This window comes from Heptranchias perlo, unplaced genomic scaffold, assembly GCF_035084215.1.
Source record: "Heptranchias perlo isolate sHepPer1 unplaced genomic scaffold, sHepPer1.hap1 HAP1_SCAFFOLD_422, whole genome shotgun sequence".
Classification (NCBI taxonomy): domain Eukaryota; kingdom Metazoa; phylum Chordata; class Chondrichthyes; order Hexanchiformes; family Hexanchidae; genus Heptranchias; species Heptranchias perlo.
Window position 1 is genome coordinate 90,696 of NW_027139434.1, and position 25,663 is coordinate 116,358.

A 25,663-nucleotide genomic window follows, 5' to 3' on the forward strand; every position below is an offset into this window, starting at 1 on the left:
AAAACGAGAGTCCGAGAGGTGAGCTCTGTGTAAAAGGAGAGTCCGAGAGGTGAGCGCGGTGTAAAAGGAGAGTCCGAGAGGTGAGCGCAGTGTAAAAGGAGAGTCCGAGAGGTGAGCGCGGTGTAAAAGGAGAGTCCGAGAGGTGAGCACAGTGTAAAAGGAGAGTCCAAGAGGTGAGCGTGGTGTAAAAGGAGAGTCCGAGAGGTGAGCGTGGTGTAAGAGGAGAGTCCGAGAGGTGAGCTCAGTGTAAAAGGAGAGTCCGAGAGGTGAGCGCGGTGTAAAAGGAGAGTCCGAGAGGTGAGCACGGTGTAAAAGGAGAGTCCGAGAGGTGAGCACGGTGTAAAAGGAGAGTCCGAGAGGTGAGCACGGTGTAAAAGGAGAGTCCGAGAGGTGAGCACGGTGTAAAAGGAGAGTCCGAGAGGTGAGCACGGTGTAAAAGGAGAGTCCGAGAGGTGAGCGCAGTGTAAAAGGAGAGTCCGAGAGGTGAGCCCGGTGTAAAAGGAGAGTCCGAGAGGTGAGCGCGGTGTAAAAGGAGAGTCCGAGAGGTGAGCCCGGTGTAAAAGGAGAGTCCGAGAGGTGAGCGCGGTGTAAAAGGAGAGTCCGAGAGGTGAGCGCGGTGTAAAAGGAGAGTCCGAGAGGTGAGCGCAGTGTAAAAGGAGAGTCCGAGAGGTGAGCTCAGTGTAAAAGGAGAGTCCGAGAGGTGAGCGCGGTGTAAAAGGAGAGTCCGAGAGGTGAGCACAGTGTAAAAGGAGAGTCCGAGAGGTGAGCGCAGTGTAAAACGAGAGTCCGAGAGGTGAGCGCGGTGTAAAAGGAGAGTCCGAGAGGTGAGCGCAGTGTAAAAGGAGAGTCCGAGAGGTGAGCGCGGTGTAAAAGGAGAGTCCGAGAGGTGAGCACAGTTTAAAAGGAGAGTCCGAGAGGTGAGCGCAGTGTAAAAGGAGAGTCTGAGAGGTGAGCACAGTGTAAAAGGAGAGTCCGAGAGGTGAGCACAGTGTAAAAGGAGAGTCCGAGAGGTGAGCGCGGTGTAAAAGGAGAGTCCGAGAGGTGAGCACGGTGTAAAAGGAGAGTCCGAGAGGTGAGCTCTGTGTAAAAGGAGAGTCCGAGAGGTGAGCACAGTGTAAAAGGAGAGTCCGAGAGGTGAGCGCAGTGTAAAAGGAGAGTCCGAGAGGTGAGCGCGTTGTAAAAGGAGAGTCCGAGAGGTGAGCACAGTGTAAAAGGAGAGTCCGAGAGGTGAGCGCGGTGTAAAAGGAGAGTCCGAGAGGTGAGCTCTGTGTAAAAGGAGAGTCCGAGAGGTGAGCGCGGTGTAAAAGGAGAGTCCGAGAGGTGAGCGCAGTGTAAAAGGAGAGTCCGAGAGGTGAGCGCGGTGTAAAAGGAGAGTCCGAGAGGTGAGCACAGTGTAAAAGGAGAGTCCAAGAGGTGAGCGTGGTGTAAAAGGAGAGTCCGAGAGGTGAGCGTGGTGTAAAAGGAGAGTCCGAGAGGTGAGCGCAGTGTAAAAGGAGAGTCCGAGAGGTGAGCACGGTGTAAAAGGAGAGTCCGAGAGGTGAGCTCTGTGTAAAAGGAGAGTCCGAGAGGTGAGCGCGGTGTAAAAGGAGAGTCCGAGATGTGAGCTCTGTGTAAAAGGAGAGTCCGAGAGGTGAGGGCGGTGTAAAAGGAGAGTCCGAGAGGTGAGCGCAGTGTAAAAGGAGAGTCCGAGAGGTGAGCGCGGTGTAAAAGGAGAGTCCGAGAGGTGAGCGCGGTGTAAAAGGAGAGTCCGAGAGGTGAGGGTGGTGTAAAAGGAGAGTCCGAGAGGTGAGCACAGTGTAAAAGGAGAGTCCGAGAGGTGAGCTCAGTGTAAAAGGAGAGTCCGAGAGGTGAGCACGGCGTAAAAGGAGAGTCCGAGAGGTGAGCGCAGAGTAAAAGGAGAGTCCGAGAGGTGAGCGCAGTGTAAAAGGAGAGTCCGAGAGGTGAGCACAGAGTAAAAGGAGCGTCCGAGAGGTGAGCTCAGTGTAAAAGGAGAGTCCGAGAGGTGAGCGCGGTGTAAAAGGAGAGTCCGAGAGCGGGAGGAGAGTCCGAGAGGTGAGCACAGTGTAAAAGGAGAGTCCGAGAGGTGAGCGCGGTGTAAAAGGAGAGTCCGAGAGGTGAGCGCGGTGTAAAAGGAGAGTCCGAGAGGTGAGCACAGAGTAAAAGGAGAGTCCGAGAGGTGAGCACAGAGTAAAAGGAGAGTCCGAGAGGTGAGCACAGTGTAAAAGGAGAGTCCGAGAGGTGAGCACAGAGTAAAAGGAGAGTCCGAGAGGTGAGCTCAGTGTAAAAGGAGAGTCCGAGAGGTGAGCACGGTGTAAAAGGAGAGTCCGAGAGGTGAGCGCAGTGTAAAAGGAGAGTCCGAGAGGTGAGCGCGGTGTAAAAGGAGAGTCTGAGAGCGGGAGGAGAGTCCGAGAGGTGAGCGCAGGGTAAATCTAAGGCAAGTCATGGCAGCAGAGCTCACACCCGTGATTTGCTCCTCCTGCACTATGTGGGAAGTCATGGACACTACCAGTGTCCCTGGTGACCATGTGTGCAGGAAGTGTGTCCAGCTGCAGCTACTGGCTAACCGTCTTTCGGAGCTGGAGCTGCGGGTTGATTCACTGTGGAGCATCCGCGATGCTGAGACTATCGTGGATAGCACGTTCAGTGAGGTGGTCACACCGCAGGTAAAGATTACGCAGGCAGAAAGGAAATGGGTGACCGCCAGGCAGAGTAAAAGGACTAGGCAGGTAGAGCAGGAGTCCCCTGGGGCCATCTCCCTCTCAAACAGATATTCTGCTTTGGATACTGTTGGGGGAGATGGCTTATCAGGGGAAAGCAGCAAGAGCCAGGTTCGTGGCACCACGGGTGGCTCTGCTGCACAGGAGGGGAGGAAGAAGAGTGGCAGGGCTATAGTGATAGGGGATTCAATTGTAAGGGGAACAGATAGGCGTTTCTGCGGCGGCAAACGTGACTCCAGGATGGTATGTTGCCTCCCTGGTGCTAGGGTCAAGGATGTCACAGAGCGGCTGCAGGACATTCTGGAGTGGGAGGGTGAACAGCCAGTAGTCGTGGTCCATATTGGTACCAACGACATAGGTTAAAAAAAGGGATGAGATCCTGAAAGGTGAATTTAAGGAGTTAGGAGATAAATTAAAAAGCAGGACCTCAAAGGTAGTGATCTCAGGATTATTACCAGTGCCACGTGCTGGTGAGTATAGGAACAGGAGAATAGACCAGATGAATGCGTGGCTACAGGGATGGTGTAGGAGGGAGGGATTTAGATTCCTGGGACATTGGGACTGGTTCTGGGGAAGGTGGGACCTGTACAAGCGGGACGGGTTATACCCGAGCAGGACCGGGACCAATGTCCTCGCGGGGGTGTTTGCGAGTGCTGTTGGGGAAGGTTTAAACTAGAATGGCAGGGGGATGGGAACCTGAGCAGGGAGACAGAGGAGGGGGAAACAAGGATAGAAACAAAAGACAGAAAGGGAAGAAGCAATAGTGGAAGGCAGAGAAAACAAGGGCGGAAAACAAATAGGGCCATAGTGCAAAATAAAACTAAGATGACTCGCAATCTTAAAAAGACAAGTCTAAAGGCAATGTGTCTTAATGCGCAGAGCATTCGCAATAAGGTAGATGAATTAACAGCGCAGATAGATATTAACGGTTATGATATCACCGCGATTACGGAGACATAGCTGCAGAATGACCAAGGATGGGAACTGAACATCCAGGGGTATTCAATATTTAGGAAGGACAAGCAAAAAGGGAAAGGAGGTGGGGTAGCGTTGTTAGTAAAGGAGGAAATCAATGCAATAGTGAGGAAGGATATTGGCTCGGAAAATCACGATGTGGATCTGTGTGGGTGGAGCTAAGAAACACCAAGGGGCAGAAAACGTTGCTGGGGGTTGTCTATAGGCCCCCAAACAGTAGTGGAGATGTAGGTGAGGGCATTAAACAGGAAATTAGAGACGCATGCAAGAAGGGTACAACTATAATCATGGGTGACTTTAATATGCATATAGATTGGTCAAACCAAATTAGCAATAATACTGTGGGGGAGGAATTCCTGGAGTGTGTATGTGATGGTTTTCTGGACCAATGCGTTGAGGAACCAACTGGAGAACAGGCGATCCTAGACTGGGTATTGTGCAATGAGAAAGGATTAATTAACAATCTTGTTGTGCAGGGTCCCTTAGGGAAGAGCGACCATAACATGATAGAATTCCTCATTAAGATGGAGAGTGAAGTAGTTGAATCCGAAACTAGGGTCCTGAATCTAAATAAAGGAAATTACGAAAGTATGAGGTGTGAGTTGGCGATGATAGATTGGGGAACTTTACTAAAAGGGATGACGGTGGATGGGTAATGGTTAATATTTAAAGAACGTGTGCAGGAATTACAACAATTATTCATTCCTGTCTGGCGCAAAAATAAAACAGGAAAGGTGTCTCAACCGTGGCTTACAAAAGAAATTAGGGATAGTATTAGATCCAAAGAGGAGACATATAAAATTGCCAGAAAAAGCGGCAAGCCTGAGGATTGGGAGCAGTTCAGAATTCAGCAAAGGAGGACAAAGAGATTGATTAAGAGGGGAAAATAGAGTATGAGAGTAAACTAGCAGGGAACATAAAAACTGACTGCAAAAGCTTCTATAAATATGTCAAGAGAAAAAGATTAGTGAAGACAAATGTAGGTCCCTTACAGTCAGAAATGGGGGAAATTATAATGGGGAACAAAGAAATGGCAGAACAATTAAACACATACTTTGGTTCTGTCTTCACAAAGGACACAAATAACCTCCCAGAAATGTTAGGGAACCAAGGGTCGCGTGAGAGGGAGGAACTGAAGGAAATCAGTATTAGTGAAAAAATAGTGCTCGGGAAATTAATGGGGCTAAAGGCTGACAAATCCCCAGGGCCTGATAATCTACATCCCAGAGTACTAAAGGAAGTGGCCCTGGAAATAGTGGATGCATTGGTGATCATCTTCCAAAATTCTATAGACTCTGGAACAGTTCCTACAGATTGGAGGGTGGCAAATGTAACCCCATTATTTAAAAAAGGAGGGAGAGAAAAAACGGAATTACAGACCAGTTAGCCTAACATCAGTAGTGGGGAAAATGCTCGAGTCTATTATAAAAGATGTGATAACAGAACACTTGGAGGGCATTAACGGGATTGGACAAAGTCAGCAAGGGTTTATGAGAGGGAAATCATGCTTAACAAATCTACTGGAGTTTTTTGAGGAGGTAACTAGTAGAATAGATAGGGGAGAACCAGTGGATGTGGTGTACTTGGATTTTCAGAAGGCTTTTGATAAGGTCCCACACAAGAAGTTAGTGTGCAAAATTAAAGCACATGGGATTGGGGGGAATATACTGGCATGGATTGAGAATTGGTTGACAGACAGGAAACAGAGAGTGGGAATAAACGGGTCTTTTTCCGGGTGGCAGGCAGTGACTCGTGGGGTACCACAGGGATCAGTGCTTGGGCCCCAGCTATTCACAATATATATCAATGATTTGGATGAGGGAACTAAATGTAACATTTCCAAGTTTGCAGACGACACAAAGCTGGGGTGGAATGTGAGCTGTGAGGAGGATGCAAAGAGGCTCCAATGTGATTTAGACAAGTTGGGTGAGTGGGCAAGAACATGGCAGATGCAGTATAACGTGGATAAATGTGAGGTTATCCACTTTGGTTGTAAAAACAGAAAGGTAGATTATTATCTGAATGGTGATAGATTGGGAAAAGGGGAGGTGCAACGAGACCTGGGTGTCCTTGTACACCAGTCGCTGAAAGCGAGCATTCAGGTGCAGCAAGCAGTTAGGAAGGCGAATGGAATGTTGGCCTTCATTGTAAGAGGATTTGAGTACAGGAGCAGGGATGTCTTACTGCAGTTATACAGGGCCTTGGTGAGACCACATCTGGAGTATTGTGTACAGTTTTGGTCTCCTTATCTGAGGAAGGATGTCCTTGCCATGGAGGGAGTGCAACGAAGGTTTACCAGACTGATTCCTGGGATGGCAGGACTGACGTATGAGGAGAGATTGGGTTGACTAGGCCTATATTCACTAGAGTTGAGAGGAATGAGAGGTGATCTCATCAAAACATATAAAATTCTAACAGGACTGGACAGACTAGATGCAGGGAGGATGTTCCCGATGGCTGGGGAGTCCAGAACCAGGGGTCACAGTCTCAGGATACGGGGTATGCCATTTAGAACCGAGATGAGGAGAAATTTCTTCACTCAGAGGGTGGTGAACCTGTGGAATTCTCTACCACAGAAGGCAGCGGAGGCCAAGTCATTAGATGTATTCAAGAAGGAGATGGATATATTTCTTAATGTTAAGGGGATCAAGGGATATGGGGAAAAAGCGGGAACAGGGTACTGAGTTAGACAATCAGCCAGGATCATTTTGAATGGTGGAGCAGGCCCAAAGGGCCGAATGGCCTACTCTTGCTCCTATTTTCTCTGGTTTGGTTTTAGCCCGGGCTGCGATTGAACTTTGATGTGACCTCCACAGGTTTATAACTCGGATGGCGAATTCCTCTTCAAGTTTGGATCTCATGGCGAGGGGAACGGACAATTCAACGCTCCCACAGGAGTGGCCGTCGATGCCAATGGCAACATCATTGTCGCAGACTGGGGCAACAGCAGGATCCAGGTCGGGGAGGAGGGAGTTTACTCTGAATCTCACTCTGCACCTGTCCGGGGAGTGTTTGATTGGACGGAGTAGAGGGAGTGTTTGATTGGACGGAGTGGAGGGAGTGTTTGATTGGACGCAGTGGCGGGAGTGTTTGATTGGACGGAGTGGAGGGAGTGTTTGATTGGACGGAGTGGAGGGAGTGTTTGATTGGACGGAGTGGAGGGAGTGTTTGATTGGACGCAGTGGCGGGAGTGTTTGATTGGACGGTGTGGAGGGAGTGTTTGATTGGACGGAGTGGAGGGAGTGTTTGATTGGACGCAGTGGCGGGAGTGTTTGATTGGACGGTGTGGAGGGAGTGTTTGATTGGACGGAGTGGAGGGAGTGTTTGATTGGACGGAGTGGAGGGAGTGTTTGATTGGACGGAGTGGAGGGAGTGTTTGATTGGACGCAGTGGCGGGAGTGTTTGATTGGACGGAGTGGAGGGAGTGTTTGATTGGACGGAGTGGCGGGAGTGTTTGATTGGACGGTGTGGAGGGAGTGTTTGATTGGACGGAGTGGAGGGAGTGTTTGATTGGACGGAGTGGAGGGAGTGTTTGATTGGACGGTGTGGAGGGAGTGTTTGATTGGACGGTGTGGAGGGAGTGTTTGATTGGACGCAGTGGAGGGAGTGTTTGATTGGACGGAGTGGAGGGAGTGTTTGATTGGACGCAGTGGAGGGAGTGTTTGATTGGACGGAGTGGAGGGAGTGTTTGATTGGACGCAGTGGAGGGAGTGTTTGATTGGACGGAGTGGCGGGAGTGTTTGATTGGACGGAGTGGCGGGAGTGTTTGATTGGACGGAGTGGAGGGAGTGTTTGATTGGACGGAGTGGAGGGAGTGTTTGATTGGACGGTGTAGAGGGATTGTTTGATTGGACGCAGTGGAGGGAGTGTTTGATTGGACGGAGTGGAGGGAGTGTTTGATTGGACGGAGTGGAGGGATTGTTTGAATGGACGCAGTGGCGGGAGTGTTTGATTGGACGGAGTGGAGGGAGTGTTTGATTGGACGAAGTGGAGGGAGTGTTTGATTGGACGGAGTGGAGGGAGTGTTTGATTGGACGGAGTGGCGGGAGTGTTTGATTGGACGGAGTGGCGGGAGTGTTTGATTGGACGGAGTGGAGGGAGTGTTTGATTGGACGGAGTGGAGGGAGTGTTTGATTGGACGGAGTGGAGGGAGTGTTTGATTGGACGGTGTGGAGGGAGTGTTTGATTGGACGGTGTGGAGGGAGTGTTTGATTGGACGGTGTAGAGGGAGTGTTTGATTGGACGGTGTGGAGGGAGTGTTTGATTGGACGGAGTGGAGGGAGCGTTTGATTGGACGGTGTGGAGGGAGCGTTTGATTGGACGGTTTGGAGGGTGCGTTTGATTGGACGGTGTGGAGGGAGCGTTTGATTGGACGGTGTGGAGGGAGCGTTTGATTGGACGGTGGGGAGGGAGCGTTTGATTGGACGGTGTGGAGGGTGCGTTTGATTGGACGGAGTGGAGGGAGTGTTTGATTGGACGGTGGAGAGGGAGTGTTTGATTGGACGGTGTGGAGGGAGTGTTTGATTGGACGGTGTAGAGGGAGCGTTTGATTGGACGGTGTAGAGGGAGCGTTTGATTGGACGGTGTAGAGGGAGCGTTTGATTGGACGGTGTAGAGGGAGCGTTTGATTGGACGGAGTGGAGGGAGCGTTTGATTGGACGGAGTGGAGGGAGCGTTTGATTGGACGGAGTGGAGGGAGTGTTTGATTGGACGGTGTGGAGGGAGTGTTTGATTGGACGGTGTGGAGGGAGTGTTTGATTGGACGGAGTTGAGGGAGTGTTTGATTGGACGGTGTGGAGGGAGCGTTTGATTGGACGGAGTGGAGGGAGTGTTTGATTGGACGGAGTGGAGGGAGTGTTTGATTGGACGGAGTGGAGGGAGCGTTTGATTGATTGGACGGAGTGGAGGGAGTGTTTGATTGGACGGAGTGGAGGGAGTGTTTGATTGGACGGTGTGGAGGGTGTGTTTGATTGATTGGACGGAGTGGAGGGAGTGTTTGATTGGACGGAGTGGAGGGAGTGTTTGATTGGACGGTGTGGAGGGTGTGTTTGATTGATTGGACGGAGTGGAGGGAGTGTTTGATTGGACGGAGTGGAGGGAGCGTTTGATTGATTGGACGGAGTGGAGGGAGTGTTTGATTGGACGGAGTGGAGGGAGTGTTTGATTGGACGGTGTGGAGGGTGTGTTTGATTGATTGGACGGAGTGGAGGGAGTGTTTGATTGGACGGTGTGGAGGGAGTCTTTGATTGGACGGTGTGGAGGGAGTGTTTGATTGGACGGAGTGGAGGGAGTGTTTGATTGGACGGTGGAGAGGGAGTGTTTGATTGGACGGTGTAGAGGGAGTGTTTGATTGGACGGAGTGGAGGGAGTGTTTGATTGGACGGTGTAGAGGGAGTGTTTGATTGGACGGAGTGGAGGGAGTGTTTGATTGGACGGAGTGGAGGGAGTGTTTGATTGGACGGTGTAGAGGGAGTGTTTGATTGGACGGTGTAGAGGGAGTGTTTGATTGGACGGTGTAGAGGGAGTGTTTGATTGGACGGTGTGGAGGGAGCGTTTGATTGGACGGAGTGGAGGGAGCGTTTGATTGGACGGAGTGGAGGGAGTGTTTGATTGGACGGTGTGGAGGGAGTGTTTGATTGGACGGAGTGGAGGGAGTGTTTGATTGGACGGAGTGGAGGGAGTGTTTGATTGGACGGTGTGGAGGGAGTGTTTGATTGGACGGAGTGGATGGAGTGTTTGATTGGACGGTGTGGAGGGAGTGTTTGATTGGACGGTGTGGAGGGAGTGTTTGATTGGACGGTGTGGAGGGAGTGTTTGATTGGACGGAGTGGAGGGAGTGTTTGATTGGACGGTGTGGAGGGAGTGTTTGATTGGACGGAGTGGAGGGAGTGTTTGATTGGACGGTGTGGAGGGAGTGTTTGATTGGACGGAGTGGAGGGAGTGTTTGATTGGACGGTGTGGAGGGAGTGTTTGATTGGACGGAGTGGAGGGAGTGTTTGATTGGACGGAGTGGAGGGAGTGTTTGATTGGACGGTGTGGAGGGAGTGTTTGATTGGACGGAGTGGAGGGCGTGTTTGATTGGACGGTGTGGAGGGAGTGTTTGATTGGACGGTGTGGAGGGAGTGTTTGATTGGACGGTGTGGAGGGAGTGTTTGATTGGACGGTGTGGAGGGAGTGTTTGATTGGACGGTGTGGAGGGAGTGTTTGATTGGACGGAGTGGAGGGAGTGTTTGATTGGACGGTGTAGAGGGAGTGTTTGATTGGACGGTGTGGAGGGAGTGTTTGATTGGACGGAGTGGAGGGAGTGTTTGATTGGACGGTGTGGAGGGAGTGTTTGATTGGACGGTGTGGAGGGAGTGTTTGATTGGACAGAGTGGAGGGAGTGTTTGATTGGACGGTGTAGAGGGAGTGTTTGATTGGACGGTGTGGAGGGAGTGTTTGATTGGACAGAGTGGAGGGAGTGTTTGATTGGACGGTGTAGAGGGAGTGTTTGATTGGACGGAGTGGAGGGAGTGTTTGATTGGACGGTGTAGAGGGAATGTTTGATTGGACGGAGTGGAGGGAGTGTTTGATTGGACGGTGTAGAGGGAGTGTTTGATTGGACGGTGTAGAGGGAGTGTTTGATTGGACGGAGTGGAGGGAGTGTTTGATTGGACGGTGTAGAGGGAGTGTTTGATTGGACGGTGTGGAGGGAGTGTTTGATTGGACGGAGTGGAGGGAGTGTTTGATTGGACGGTGTGGAGGGAGTGTTTGATTGGACGGTGTGGAGGGAGTGTTTGATTGGACGGTGTGGAGGGAGTGTTTGATTGGACGGAGTGGAGGGAGTGTTTGATTGGACGGTGTGGAGGGAGTGTTTGATTGGACGGTGTGGAGGGAGTGTTTGATTGGACGGAGTGGATGGAGTGTTTGATTGGACGGTGTGGAGGGAGTGTTTGATTGGACGGTGTGGAGGGAGTGTTTGATTGGACGGAGTGGATGGAGTGTTTGATTGGACGGAGTGGATGGAGTGTTTGATTGGACGGTGTGGAGGGAGTGTTTGATTGGACGGTGTGGAGGGAGTGTTTGATTGGACGGTGTGGAGGGAGTGTTTGATTGGACGCAGTGGATGGAGTGTTTGATTGGACGGTGTGGAGGGAGTGTTTGATTGGACGGTGTGGAGGGAGTGTTTGATTGGACGCAGTGGATGGAGTGTTTGATTGGACGGTGTAGAGGGTGTGTTTGATTGGACGGAGTGGATGGAGTGTTTGATTGGACGGTGTGGAGGGAGTGTTTGATTGGACGGTGTGGAGGGAGTGTTTGATTGGACGGTGTGGATGGAGTGTTTGATTGGACGGTGTGGAGGGTGTGTTTGATTGGACGGAGTGGATGGAGTGTTTGATTGGACGGTGTGGAGGGAGTGTTTGATTGGACGGTGTGGAGGGAGTGTTTGATTGGACGGTGTAGAGGGAGTGTTTGATTGGACGGTGTGGAGGGAGTGTTTGATTGGACGGTGTAGAGGGAGTGTTTGATTGGACGGTGTGGAGGGAGTGTTTGATTGGACGGTGTGGAGGGAGTGTTTGATTGGACGGTGTGGAGGGAGCGTTTGATTGGACGGTGTGGAGGGAGCGTTTGATTGGACGGTGTAGAGGGAGCGTTTGATTGGACGGTGTAGAGGGAGCGTTTGATTGGACGGTGTGGAGGGAGCGTTTGATTGGACGGTGTGGAGGGAGCGTTTGATTGGACGGAGTGGCGGGAGTGTTTGATTGGACGGAGTGGAGGGAGTGTTTGGACGGTGTGGAGGGAGTGTTTGATTGGACGGTGTGGAGGGAGTGTTTGATTGGACGGTGTGGAGGGAGTGTTTGATTGGACGCAGTGGCGGGAGTGTTTGATTGGACGGAGTGGAGGGAGTGTTTGATTGGACGGAGTGGCGGGAGTGTTTGATTGGACGGAGTGGAGGGAGTGTTTGATTGGACGGAGTGGAGGGAGTGTTTGATTGGACGGAGTGGAGGGAGTGTTTGATGGGACGGTGTGGAGGGAGTGTTTGATTGGACGGAGTGGAGGGAGCGTTTGATTGGACGGAGTGGCGGGAGTGTTTGATTGGACGGAGTGGAGGGAGTGTTTGATTGGACGGAGTGGAGGGAGTGTTTGATTGGACGCAGTGGCGGGAGTGTTTGATTGGACGGAGTGGAGGGAGTGTTTGATTGGACGGAGTGGAGGGAGTGTTTGATTGGACGGTGTGGAGGGAGTGTTTGATTGGACGGTGTGGAGGGAGTGTTTGATTGGACGGTGTGGAGGGAGCGTTTGATTGGACGGTGTGGAGGGAGCGTTTGATTGGACGGTTTGGAGGGTGCGTTTGATTGGACGGTGTGGAGGGAGCGTTTGATTGGACGGTGTGGAGGGAGCGTTTGATTGGACGGTGTGGAGGGTGCGTTTGATTGGACGGAGTGGAGGGAGTGTTTGATTGGACGGTGGAGAGGGAGTGTTTGATTGGACGGTGTGGAGGGAGTGTTTGATTGGACGGTGTAGAGGGAGCGTTTGATTGGACGGTGTGGAGGGAGCGTTTGATTGGACGGTGTGGAGGGAGCGTTTGATTGGACGGTGTGGAGGGAGTGTTTGATTGGACAGAGTGGAGGGAGCGTTTGATTGGACGGAGTGGAGGGAGCGTTTGATTGGACGGAGTGGAGGGAGTGTTTGATTGGACGGTGTGGAGGGAGTGTTTGATTGGACGGTGTGGAGGGAGTGTTTGATTGGACGGAGTTGAGGGAGTGTTTGATTGGACGGTGTGGAGGGAGTGTTTGATTGGACGGAGTTGAGGGAGTGTTTGATTGGACGGTGTGGAGGGAGTGTTTGATTGGACGGTGTGGAGGGAGTGTTTGATTGGACGGAGTGGAGGGAGTGTTTGATTGGACGGAGTGGAGGGAGTGTTTGATTGGACGGAGTGGAGGGAGTGTTTGATTGGACGGAGTGGAGGGAGTGTTTGATTGGACGGAGTGGAGGGAGTGTTTGATTGGACGGAGTGGAGGGAGTGTTTGATTGGACGGAGTGGAGGGAGTGTTTGATTGGACGGAGTGGAGGGAGTGTTTGATTGGACGGTGTGGAGGGAGTGTTTGATTGGACGGTGTGGAGGGAGTGTTTGATTGGACGGTGTGGAGGGAGTGTTTGATTGGACGGTGTGGAGGGAGTGTTTGATTGGACGGTGTGGAGGGAGTGTTTGATTGGACGGTGCGGAGGGAGTGTTTGATTGGACGGTGCGGAGGGAGTGTTTGATTGGACGGAGTGGAGGGAGTGTTTGATTGGACGGAGTGGAGGGAGTGTTTGATTGGACGGAGTGGAGGGAGTGTTTGATTGGACGGAGTGGAGGGAGTTTTTGATTGGACGGAGTGGAGGGAGTGTTTGATTGGACGGAGTGGAGGGAGTGTTTGATTGGACGGTGTAGAGGGAGTGTTTGATTGGACGGAGTGGAGGGAGTGTTTGATTGGACGGTGTGGAGGGAGTGTTTGATTGGACGGTGTAGAGGGAGTGTTTGATTGGACGGTGTAGAGGGAGTGTTTGATTGGACGGTGTGGAGGGAGCGTTTGATTGGACGGAGTGGAGGGAGCGTTTGATTGGACGGAGTGGAGGGAGTGTTTGATTGGACGGTGTGGAGGGAGTGTTTGATTGGACGGTGTGGAGGGAGTGTTTGACGGGACGGTGTAGAGGGAGTCTTTGATTGGACGGTGTAGAGGGAGTGTTTGATTGGACGGAGTGGAGGGAGTGTTTGATTGGACGGAGTGGAGGGAGTGTTTGATTGGACGGAGTGGATGGAGTGTTTGATTGGACGGTGTGGAGGGAGTGTTTGATTGGACGGAGTGGAGGGAGTGTTTGATTGGACGGTGTAGAGGGAGTGTTTGATTGGACGGAGTGGAGGGAGTGTTTGATTGGACGGTGTAGAGGGAGTGTTTGATTGGACGGAGTGGAGGGAGTGTTTGATTGGACGGTGTGGAGGGAGTGTTTGATTGGACGGTGTAGAGGGAGTGTTTGATTGGACGGTGTAGAGGGAGTGTTTGATTGGACGGTGTGGAGGGAGCGTTTGATTGGACGGAGTGGAGGGAGCGTTTGATTGGACGGAGTGGAGGGAGTGTTTGATTGGACGGTGTGGAGGGAGTGTTTGATTGGACGGTGTGGAGGGAGTGTTTGACGGGACGGTGTAGAGGGAGTGTTTGATTGGACGGTGTAGAGGGAGTGTTTGATTGGACGGAGTGGAGGGAGTGTTTGATTGGACGGAGTGGAGGGAGTGTTTGATTGGACGGTGTGGAGGGAGTGTTTGATTGGACGGAGTGGAGGGAGTGTTTGATTGGACGGTGTGGAGGGAGTGTTTGATTGGACGGTGTGGAGGGAGTGTTTGATTGGACGGAGTGGAGGGAGTGTTTGATTGGACGGAGTGGAGGGAGTGTTTGATTGGACGGTGTGGAGGGAGTGTTTGATTGGACGGAGTGGAGGGAGTGTTTGATTGGACGGTGTGGAGGGAGTGTTTGATTGGACGGTGTGGATGGAGTGTTTGATTGGACGGAGTGGATGGAGTGTTTGATTGGACGGTGTGGAGGGAGTGTTTGATTGGACGGAGTGGAGGGAGTGTTTGATTGGACGGTGTGGAGGGAGTGTTTGATTGGACGGAGTGGAGGGAGTGTTTGATTGGACGGTGTGGAGGGAGTGTTTGATTGGACGGAGTGGAGGGAGTGTTTGATTGGACGGTGTGGAGGGAGTGTTTGATTGGACGGTGTGGAGGGAGTCTTTGATTGGACGGTGTGGAGGGAGTGTTTGATTGGACGGAGTGGAGGGAGTGTTTGATTGGACGGAGTGGAGGGAGTGTTTGATTGGACGGAGTGGAGGGAGTGTTTGATTGGACGGTGTGGAGGGAGTGTTTGATTGGACGGTGTGGAGGGAGTCTTTGATTGGACGGTGTGGAGGGAGTGTTTGATTGGACGGAGTGGAGGGAGTGTTTGATTGGACGGAGTGGAGGGAGTGTTTGATTGGACGGTGTAGAGGGAGTGTTTGATTGGACGGAGTGGAGGGAGTGTTTGATTGGACGGTGTAGAGGGAGTGTTTGATTGGACGGAGTGGAGGGAGTGTTTGATTGGACGGAGTGGAGGGAGTTTTTGATTGGACGGAGTGGAGGGAGTGTTTGATTGGACGGTGTAGAGGGAGTGTTTGATTGGACGGTGTAGAGGGAGTGTTTGATTGGACGGAGTGGAGGGAGCGTTTGATTGGACGGAGTGGAGGGAGTGTTTGATTGGACGGAGTGGAGGGAGCGTTTGATTGGACGGAGTGGAGGGAGTGTTTGATTGGACGGTGTGGAGGGAGTGTTTGATTGGACGGTGTGGAGGGAGTGTTTGATTGGACGGAGTTGAGGGAGTGTTTGATTGGACGGTGTGGAGGGAGTGTTTGATTGGACGGAGTTGAGGGAGTGTTTGATTGGACGGTGTGGAGGGAGTGTTTGATTGGACGGTGTGGAGGGAGTGTTTGATTGGACGGAGTGGAGGGAGTGTTTGATTGGACGGAGTGGAGGGAGTGTTTGATTGGACGGAGTGGAGGGAGTGTTTGATTGGACGGAGTGGAGGGAGTGTTTGATTGGACGGAGTGGAGGGAGTGTTTGATTGGACGGAGTGGAGGGAGTGTTTGATTGGACGGAGTGGAGGGAGTGTTTGATTGGACGGAGTGGAGGGAGTGTTTGATTGGACGGTGTGGAGGGAGTGTTTGATTGGACGGTGTGGAGGGAGTGTTTGATTGGACGGTGTGGAGGGAGTGTTTGATTGGACGGTGTGGAGGGAGTGTTTGATTGGACGGTGTGGAGGGAGTGTTTGATTGGACGGTGCGGAGGGAGTGTTTGATTGGACGGTGCGGAGGGAGTGTTTGATTGGACGGAGTGGAGGGAGTGTTTGATTGGACGGAGTGGAGGGAGTGTTTGATTGGACGGAGTGGAGGGAGTGTTTGATTGGACGGAGTGGAGGGAGTTTTTGATTGGACGGAGTGGAGGGAGTGTTTGATTGGACGGAGTGGAGGGAGTGTTTGATTGGACGGTGTAGAGGGAGTGTTTGATTGGACGGAGTGGAGGGAGTGTTTGATTGGACGGTGTGGAGGGAGTGTTTGATTGGACGGTGTAGAGGGAGTGTTTGATTGGACGGTGTAGAGGGAGTGTTTGATTGGACGGTGTGGAGGGAGCGTTTGATTGGACGGAGTGGAGGGAGCGTTTGATTGGACGGAGTGGAGGGAGTGTTTGATTGGACGGTGTGGAGGGAGTGTTTGATTGGACGGTGTGGAGGGAGTGTTTGACGGGACGGTGTAGAGGGAGTGTTTGATTGGACGGTGTAGAGGGAGTGTTTGATTGGACGGAGTGGAGGGAGTGTTTGATTGGACGGAGTGGAGGGAGTGTTTGATTGGACGGAGTGGATGGAGTGTTTGATTGGACGGTGTGGAGGGAGTGTTTGATTGGACGGAGTGGAGGGAGTGTTTGATTGGACGGTGTAGAGGGAGTGTTTGATTGGACGGAGTGGAGGGAGTGTTTGATTGGACGGTGTAGAGGGAGTGTTTGATTGGACGGTGTGGAGGGAGTGTTTGATTGGACGGTGTGCAGGGAGTGTATGATTGGACGGAGTGGAGGGAGTGTTTGATTGGACGGAGTGGAGGGAGTGTTTGATTGGACGGAGTGGAGGGAGTGTTTGATTGGACGGAGTGGAGGGAGTGTTTGATTGGACGGAGTGGAGGGAGTGTTTGATTGGACGGTGTGGAGGGAGTGTTTGATTGGACGGTGTAGAGGGAGTGTTTGATTGGACGGTGTAGAGGGAGTGTTTGATTGGACGGTGTGGAGGGAGCGTTTGATTGGACGGAGTGGAGGGAGCGTTTGATTGGACGGAGTGGAGGGAGTGTTTGATTGGACGGTGTGGAGGGAGTGTTTGATTGGACGGTGTGGAGGGAGTGTTTGACGGGACGGTGTAGAGGGAGTGTTTGATTGGACGGTGTAGAGGGAGTGTTTGATTGGACGGAGTGGAGGGAGTGTTTGATTGGACGGAGTGGAGGGAGTGTTTGATTGGACGGTGTGGAGGGAGTGTTTGATTGGACGGAGTGGAGGGAGTGTTTGATTGGACGGTGTGGAGGGAGTGTTTGATTGGACGGTGTGGAGGGAGTGTTTGATTGGACGGAGTGGAGGGAGTGTTTGATTGGACGGAGTGGAGGGAGTGTTTGATTGGACGGTGTGGAGGGAGTGTTTGATTGGACGGAGTGGAGGGAGTGTTTGATTGGACGGTGTGGAGGGAGTGTTTGATTGGACGGTGTGGATGGAGTGTTTGATTGGACGGAGTGGATGGAGTGTTTGATTGGACGGTGTGGAGGGAGTGTTTGATTGGACGGAGTGGAGGGAGTGTTTGATTGGACGGTGTGGAGGGAGTGTTTGATTGGACGGAGTGGAGGGAGTGTTTGATTGGACGGTGTGGAGGGAGTGTTTGATTGGACGGAGTGGAGGGAGTGTTTGATTGGACGGTGTGGAGGGAGTGTTTGATTGGACGGTGTGGAGGGAGTCTTTGATTGGACGGTGTGGAGGGAGTGTTTGATTGGACGGAGTGGAGGGAGTGTTTGATTGGACGGAGTGGAGGGAGTGTTTGATTGGACGGAGTGGAGGGAGTGTTTGATTGGACGGTGTGGAGGGAGTGTTTGATTGGACGGTGTGGAGGGAGTCTTTGATTGGACGGTGTGGAGGGAGTGTTTGATTGGACGGAGTGGAGGGAGTGTTTGATTGGACGGAGTGGAGGGAGTGTTTGATTGGACGGTGTAGAGGGAGTGTTTGATTGGACGGAGTGGAGGGAGTGTTTGATTGGACGGTGTAGAGGGAGTGTTTGATTGGACGGAGTGGAGGGAGTGTTTGATTGGACGGAGTGGAGGGAGTTTTTGATTGGACGGAGTGGAGGGAGTGTTTGATTGGACGGTGTAGAGGGAGTGTTTGATTGGACGGTGTAGAGGGAGTGTTTGATTGGACGGAGTGGAGGGAGCGTTTGATTGGACGGAGTGGAGGGAGTGTTTGATTGGACGGAGTGGAGGGAGTGTTTGATTGGACGGTGTGGAGGGAGTGTTTGATTGGACGGTGTGGAGGGAGTGTTTGACGGGACGGTGTAGAGGGAGTGTTTGATTGGACGGTGTAGAGGGAGTGTTTGATTGGACGGAGTGGAGGGAGTGTTTGATTGGACGGAGTGGAGGGAGTGTTTGATTGGACGGTGTGGAGGGAGTGTTTGATTGGACGGAGTGGAGGGAGTGTTTGATTGGACGGTGTGGAGGGAGTGTTTGATTGGACGGTGTGGATGGAGTGTTTGATTGGACGGAGTGGATGGAGTGTTTGATTGGACGGTGTGGAGGGAGTGTTTGATTGGACGGAGTGGAGGGAGTGTTTGATTGGACGGTGTAGAGGGAGTGTTTGATTGGACGGAGTGGAGGGAGTGTTTGATTGGACGGTGTGGAGGGAGTGTTTGATTGGACGGTGTGGAGGGAGTGTTTGATTGGACGGTGTAGAGGGAGTGTTTGATTGGACGGTGTAGAGGGAGTGTTTGATTGGACGGTGTGGAGGGAGCGTTTGATTGGACGGAGTGGAGGGAGCGTTTGATTGGACGGAGTGGAGGGAGTGTTTGATTGGACGGTGTGGAGGGAGTGTTTGATTGGACGGTGTGGAGGGAGTGTTTGACGGGACGGTGTAGAGGGAGTGTTTGATTGGACGGTGTAGAGGGAGTGTTTGATTGGACGGAGTGGAGGGAGTGTTTGATTGGACGGAGTGGAGGGAGTGTTTGATTGGACGGTGTGGAGGGAGTGTTTGATTGGACGGAGTGGAGGGAGTGTTTGATTGGACGGTGTGGAGGGAGTGTTTGATTGGACGGTGTGGAGGGAGTGTTTGATTGGACGGTGTGGAGGGAGTGTTTGATTGGACGGAGTGGAGGGAGTGTTTGATTGGACGGAGTGGAGGGAGTGTTTGATTGGACGGTGTGGAGGGAGTGTTTGATTGGACGGAGTGGAGGGAGTGTTTGATTGGACGGTGTGGAGGGAGTGTTTGATTGGACGGTGTGGATGGAGTGTTTGATTGGACGGAGTGGATGGAGTGTTTGATTGGACGGTGTGGAGGGAGTGTTTGATTGGACGGAGTGGAGGGAGTGTTTGATTGGACGGTGTGGAGGGAGTGTTTGATTGGACGGAGTGGAGGGAGTGTTTGATTGGACGGTGTGGAGGGAGTGTTTGATTGGACGGAGTGGAGGGAGTGTTTGATTGGACGGTGTGGAGGGAGTGTTTGATTGGACGGTGTGGAGGGAGTCTTTGATTGGACGGTGTGGAGGGAGTGTTTGATTGGACGGAGTGGAGGGAGTGTTTGATTGGACGGAGTGGAGGGAGTGTTTGATTGGACGGAGTGGAGGGAGTGTTTGATTGGACGGTGTGGAGGGAGTGTTTGATTGGACGGTGTGGAGGGAGTCTTTGATTGGACGGTGTGGAGGGAGTGTTTGATTGGACGGAGTGGAGGGAGTGTTTGATTGGACGGAGTGGAGGGAGTGTTTGATTGGACGGTGTAGAGGGAGTGTTTGATTGGACGGAGTGGAGGGAGTGTTTGATTGGACGGTGTAGAGGGAGTGTTTGATTGGACGGAGTGGAGGGAGTGTTTGATTGGACGGAGTGGAGGGAGTTTTTGATTGGACGGAGTGGAGGGAGTGTTTGATTGGACGGTGTAGAGGGAGTGTTTGATTGGACGGTGTAGAGGGAGTGTTTGATTGGACGGAGTGGAGGGAGCGTTTGATTGGACGGAGTGGAGGGAGTGTTTGATTGGACGGTGTGGAGGGAGCGTTTGATTGGACGGAGTGGAGGGAGCGTTTGATTGGACGGAGTGGAGGGAGTGTTTGATTGGACGGTGTGGAGGGAGTGTTTGACGGGACGGTGTGGAGGGAGCGTTTGATTGGACGGAGTGGAGGGAGCGTTTGATTGGACGGAGTGGAGGGAGTGTTTGATTGGACGGAGTGGAGGGAGTGTTTGATTGGACGGAGTGGAGGGAGTGTTTGATTGGACGGTGTAGAGGGAGTGTTTGACGGGACGGTGTGGAGGGAGCGTTTGATTGGACGGTGTGGAGGGAGTGTTTGATTGGACGGAGTGGAGGGAGTGTTTGATTGGACGGTGTGGAGGGAGTGTTTGATTGGACGGTGTGGATGGAGTGTTTGATTGGACGGAGTGGATGGAGTGTTTGATTGGACGGTGTGGAGGGAGTGTTTGATTGGACGGAGTGGAGGGAGTGTTTGATTGGACGGTGTGGAGGGAGTGTTTGATTGGACGGAGTGGAGGGAGTGTTTGATTGGACGGAGTGGAGGGAGTGTTTGATTGGACGGTGTGGAGGGAGTGTTTGATTGGACGGAGTGGAGGGAGTGTTTGATTGGACGGTGTGGAGGGAGTGTTTGATTGGACGGTGTGGAGGGAGTGTTTGATTGGACGGAGTGGAGGGAGTGTTTGATTGGACGGTGTGGAGGGAGTGTTTGATTGGACGGAGTGGAGGGAGTGTTTGATTGGACGGAGTGGAGGGAGTGTTTGATTGGACGGAGTGGAGGGAGTGTTTGATTGGACGGTGTGGAGGGAGTGTTTGATTGGACGGAGTGGAGGGAGTGTTTGATTGGACGGAGTGGAGGGAGTGTTTGATTGGACGGTTTGGAGGGAGTGTTTGATTGGACGGAGTGGAGGGAGTGTTTGATTGGACGGTGTGGAGGGAGTGTTTGATTGGACGGAGTGGAGGGAGCGTTTGATTGGACGGTGTGGAGGGAGCGTTTGATTGGACGGTGTGGAGGGAGCGTTTGATTGGACGGTGTGGAGGGAGCGTTTGATTGGACGGTGTGGAGGGAGTGTTTGATTGGACGGTGTGGAGGGCGTGTTTGATTGGACGGTGTGGAGGGAGCGTTTGATTGGACGGTGTGGAGGGAGCGTTTGATTGGACGGAGTGGATGGAGCGTTTGATTGGACGGTGTGGAGGGAGCGTTTGATTGGACGGTGTGGAGGGAGCGTTTGATTGGACGGTGTGGAGGGAGCGTTTGATTGGACGGTGTGGAGGGAGCGTTTGATTGGACGGTGTGGAGTGAGCGTTTGATTGGACGGTGTGGAGGGAGCGTTTGATTGGACGGTGTGGAGGGAGCGTTTGATTGGACGGTGTGGAGGGAGCGTTTGATTGGACGGTGTGGAGGGAGCGTTTGATTGGACGGTGTGGAGGGAGCGTTTGATTGGACGGTGTGGAGGGAGCGTTTGATTGGACGGTGTGGAGGGAGCGTTTGATTGGACGGTGTGGAGGGAGCGTTTGATTGGACGCAGTGGAGGGAGCGTTTGATTGGACGCAGTGGAGGGAGCGTTTGATTGGACGCAGTGGAGGGAGCGTTTGATTGGACGGTGTGGAGGGAGCGTTTGATTGGACGGTGTGGAGGGAGCGTTTGATTGGACGGTGTGGAGGGAGCGTTTGATTGGACGGTGTGGAGGGAGCGTTTGATTGGACGGTGTGGAGGGAGCGTTTGATTGGACGGTGTGGAGGGTGCGTTTGATTGGACGGTGTGGAGGGTGCGTTTGATTGGACGGTGTGGAGGGAGCGTTTGATTGGACGGTGTGGAGGGAGCGTTTGATTGGACGGTGTGGAGGGAGCGTTTGATTGGACGGTGTGGAGGGAGCGTTTGATTGGACGGTGTGGAGGGAGCGTTTGATTGGACGGTGTGGAGGGAGCGTTTGATTGGACGGTGTGGAGGGAGCGTTTGATTGGACGGTGTGGAGGGAGCGTTTGATTGGACGGTGTGGAGGGAGCGTTTGATTGGACGCAGTGGAGGGAGCGTTTGATTGGACGGTGTGGAGGGAGCGTTTGATTGGACGGTGTGGAGGGAGCGTTTGATTGGACGCAGTGGAGGGAGCGTTTGATTGGACGCAGTGGAGGGAGCGTTTGATTGGACGGTGTGGAGGGAGCGTTTGATTGGACGGTGTGGAGGGAGCGTTTGATTGGACGGTGTGGAGGGAGCGTTTGATTGGACGGTGTGGAGGGTGCGTTTGATTGGACGGTGTGGAGGGTGCGTTTGATTGGACGGTGTGGAGGGTGCGTTTGATTGGACGGTGTGGAGGGAGCGTTTGATTGGACGGTGTGGAGGGAGCGTTTGATTGGACGCAGTGGAGGGAGCGTTTGATTGGACGCAGTGGAGGGAGCGTTTGATTGGACGGTGTGGAGGGAGCGTTTGATTGGACGGTGTGGAGGGAGCGTTTGATTGGACGGAGTGGAGGGAGCGTTTGATTGGACGGTGTCGAGGGAGCGTTTGATTGGACGGTGTCGAGGGAGCGTTTGATTGGACGGTGTGGAGGGAGTGTTTGATTGGACGGAGTGGAGGGAGCGTTTGATTGGACGGTGTGGAGGGAGCGTTTGATTGGACGGTGTGGAGGGAGCGTTTGATTGGACGGTGTGGAGGGAGCGTTTGATTGGACGGTGTGGAGGGAGCGTTTGATTGGACGGTGTGGAGGGAGCGTTTGATTGGACGGTGTGGAGGGAGCGTTTGATTGGACGGTGTGGAGGGAGCGTTTGATTGGACGGTGTGGAGGGAGCGTTTGATTGGACGGTGTGGAGGGAGCGTTTGATTGGACGGTGTGGAGGGATCGTTTGATTGGACGGTGTGGAGGGAGCGTTTGATTGGACGGTGTGGAGGGTGCGTTTGATTGGACGCAGTGGAGGGAGCGTTTGATTGGACGGAGTGGAGGGAGCGTTTGATTGGACGCAGTGGAGGGAGCGTTTGATTGGACGGTGTGGAGGGAGCGTTTGATTGGACGGTGTGGAGGGAGTGTTTGATTGGACGGAGTGGAGGGAGTGTTTGATTGGACGGTGTGGAGGGCGTGTTTGATTGGACGGTGTAGAGGGAGTGTTTGATTGGACGCAGTGGAGGGAGTGTTTGATTGGACGGTGTGGAGGGAGTGTTTGATTGGACGGAGTGGAGGGAGTGTTTGATTGGACGCAGTGGAGGGAGTGTTTGATTGGACGCAGTGGAGGGAGTGTTTGATTGGACGGAGTGGAGGGAGTGTTTGATTGGACGGTGTGGAGGGAGTGTTTGATTGGACGGAGTGGAGGGAGTGTTTGATTGGACGGAGTGGAGGGAGTGTTTGATTGGACGGTGTGGAGGGCGTGTTTGATTGGACGGTGTGGAGGGAGTGTTTGATTGGACGCAGTGGAGGGAGTGTTTGATTGGACGGTGTGGAGGGAGTGTTTGATTGGACGGTGTGGAGGGCGTGTTTGATTGGACGGTGTGGAGGGAGTGTTTGATTGGACGGAGTGGAGGGAGTGTTTGATTGGACGGTGTGGAGGGAGTGTTTGATTGGACGGTGTGGAGGGAGTGTTTGATTGGACGGTGTGGAGGGAGTGTTTGATTGGACGGAGTGGAGGGAGCGTTTGATTGGACGGTGTGGAGGGAGCGTTTGATTGGACGGTGTGGAGGGAGCGTTTGATTGGACGGTTTAGAGGGAGTGTTTGATTGGACGGTGTAGAGGGAGTGTTTGATTGGACGGTGTAGAGGGAGTGTTTGATTGGACGGTGTGGAGGGAGTGTTTGATTGGACGGTTTAGAGGGAGTGTTTGATTGGACGGTGTAGAGGGAGTGTTTGATTGGACGGTGTAGAGGGAGTGTTTGATTGGACGGTGTGGAGGGAGTGTTTGATTGGACGGTGTAGAGGGAGTGTTTGATTGGACGGTGTAGAGGGAGTGTTTGATTGGACGGTGTAGAGGGAGTGTTTGATTGGACGGTGTGGAGGGAGTGTTTGATTGGACGGTTTAGAGGGAGTGTTTGATTGGACGGTTTAGAGGGAGTGTTTGATTGGACGGTGTAGAGGGAGTGTTTGATTGGACGGTGTGGAGGGAGTGTTTGATTGGACGGTGTGGAGGGAGTGTTTGATTGGACGGAGTGGAGGGAGTGTTTGATTGGACGGTGTGGAGGGAGTGTTTGATTGGACGGTGTGGAGGGAGTGTTTGATTGGACGGTGTGGAGGGAGTGTTTGATTGGACGGAGTGGAGGGAGCGTTTGATTGGACGGTGTGGAGGGAGCGTTTGATTGGACGGTGTGGAGGGAGCGTTTGATTGGACGGTTTAGAGGGAGTGTTTGATTGGACGGTGTAGAGGGAGTGTTTGATTGGACGGTGTAGAGGGAGTGTTTGATTGGACGGTGTGGAGGGAGTGTTTGATTGGACGGTTTAGAGGGAGTGTTTGATTGGACGGTGTAGAGGGAGTGTTTGATTGGACGGTGTAGAGGGAGTGTTTGATTGGACGGTGTGGAGGGAGTGTTTGATTGGACGGTGTAGAGGGAGTGTTTGATTGGACGGTGTAGAGGGAGTGTTTGATTGGACGGTTTAGAGGGAGTGTTTGATTGGACGGTGTAGAGGGAGTGTTTGATTGGACGGTGTGGAGGGAGTGTTTGATTGGACGGTTTAGAGGGAGTGTTTGATTGGACGGTTTAGAGGGAGTGTTTGATTGGACGGTGTAGAGGGAGTGTTTGATTGGACGGTGTGGAGGGAGTGTTTGATTGGACGGTGTGGAGGGAGTGTCCCTGGGAAGGGGACCATATTTCGAGGCGAACACAGCCCTCGTCCCCCAGCAATGGCGAATCGGAAGAGGGAACTGAGCGATTCGGTCATGAGTGAGAGAAAACCGCTTCAACCCTCACGTGAACCCCCCCCCGGCCCGCGACCTCTTCACCCCCCCCCGGCCCGCGACCTCTTCACCCCCCCCCGGCCCGCGACCTCTTCACCCCCCCCCGGCCCGCGACCTCTTCACCCCCCCCCGGCCCGCGACCTCTTCACCCCCCCCCGGCCCGCGACCTCTTCACCCCCCCCCGGCCCGCGACCTCTTCACCCCCCCCGGCCCGCGACCTCTTCACCCCCCCCCGGCCCGCGACCTCTTCACCCCCCCCCGGCCCGCGACCTCTTCACCCCCCCCCCCGGCCCGCGACCTCTTCACCCCCCCCGGCCCGCGACCTCTTCACCCCCCCCGGCCCGCGACCTCTTCACCCCCCCCCGGCCCGCGACCTCTTCACCCCCAGGCTCACTCCCGCCTTCGTTGTAAATATCGGGGCAACGCCTCTGTCCTCGACCCAGACCCCTCTCTATCGCCCCTCTGTCCTGGGCCTCTCTCCCTCTCTATCACCCCTCTGTCCTGGGCCTCTCTCCCTCTCTATCACCCCTCTGTCCTGGGCCTCTCTCCCTCTCTATCGCCCCTCTGTCCTGGGCCTCTCTCCCTCTCTATCGCCCCTCTGTCCTGGGCCTCTCTCCCTCTCTATCGCCCCTCTGTCCTGGGCCTCTCTCCCTCTCTATCGCCCCTCTGTCCTGGGCCTCTCTCCCTCTCTATCGCCCCTCTGTCCTGGGCCTCTCTCCCTCTCTATCGCCCCTCTGTCCTGGGCCTCTCTCCCTCTCTATCGCCCCTCTGTCCTGGGCCTCTCTCCCTCTTAACGCCCCTCTGTCCAGGGCCTCTCTCTCTCTCTAACGCCCCTCTGTCCTGGGCCTCTCTCCCTCTCTATCACCCCTCTGTCCTGGGCCTCTCTCCCTCTCTATCGCCCCTCTGTCCCGGGCCTCTCTCCCTCTCTATCACCCCTCTGTCCTGGGCCTCTCTCCCTCTCTATCGCCCCTCTGTCCCGGGCCTCTCTCCCTCTCTATCACCCCTCTGTCCTGGGCCTCTCTCCCTCTCTATCGCCCCTCTGTCCTGGGCCTCTCTCCCTCTCTATCGCCCCTCTGTCCTCGACCCAGACCCCTCTCTATCGCCCCTCTGTCCCGGGCCTCTCTCCCTCTCTATCGCCCCTCTGTCCTGGGCCTCTCTCCCTCTCTATCGCCCCTCTGTCCCGGGCCTCTCTCCCTCTCTATCGCCCCTCTGTCCTGGGCCTCTCTCCCTCTCTATCGCCCCTCTGTCCTCGACCCAGACCCCTCTCTATCGCCCCTCTGTCCCGGGCCTCTCTCCCTCTCTATCGCCCCTCT

At 53.6% G+C, this 25,663-nt stretch overlaps 1 protein-coding gene across 2 annotated transcripts in view; it reads left to right on the forward strand.

Annotated features, from left to right (window-relative positions):
* LOC137312342 (tripartite motif-containing protein 2-like) overlaps window positions 1-25,663 on the forward strand; it is a 116,756-nt gene that overhangs the window by 83,656 nt on the left and 7,437 nt on the right. For both annotated transcript variants that reach the window (XM_067978914.1, XM_067978915.1), the window contains exon 9: window positions 6,509-6,649. In XM_067978914.1, the coding sequence (XP_067835015.1) occupies window positions 6,509-6,649 (141 nt within the window). The remainder of the gene's footprint in view (window positions 1-6,508; window positions 6,650-25,663) is intronic.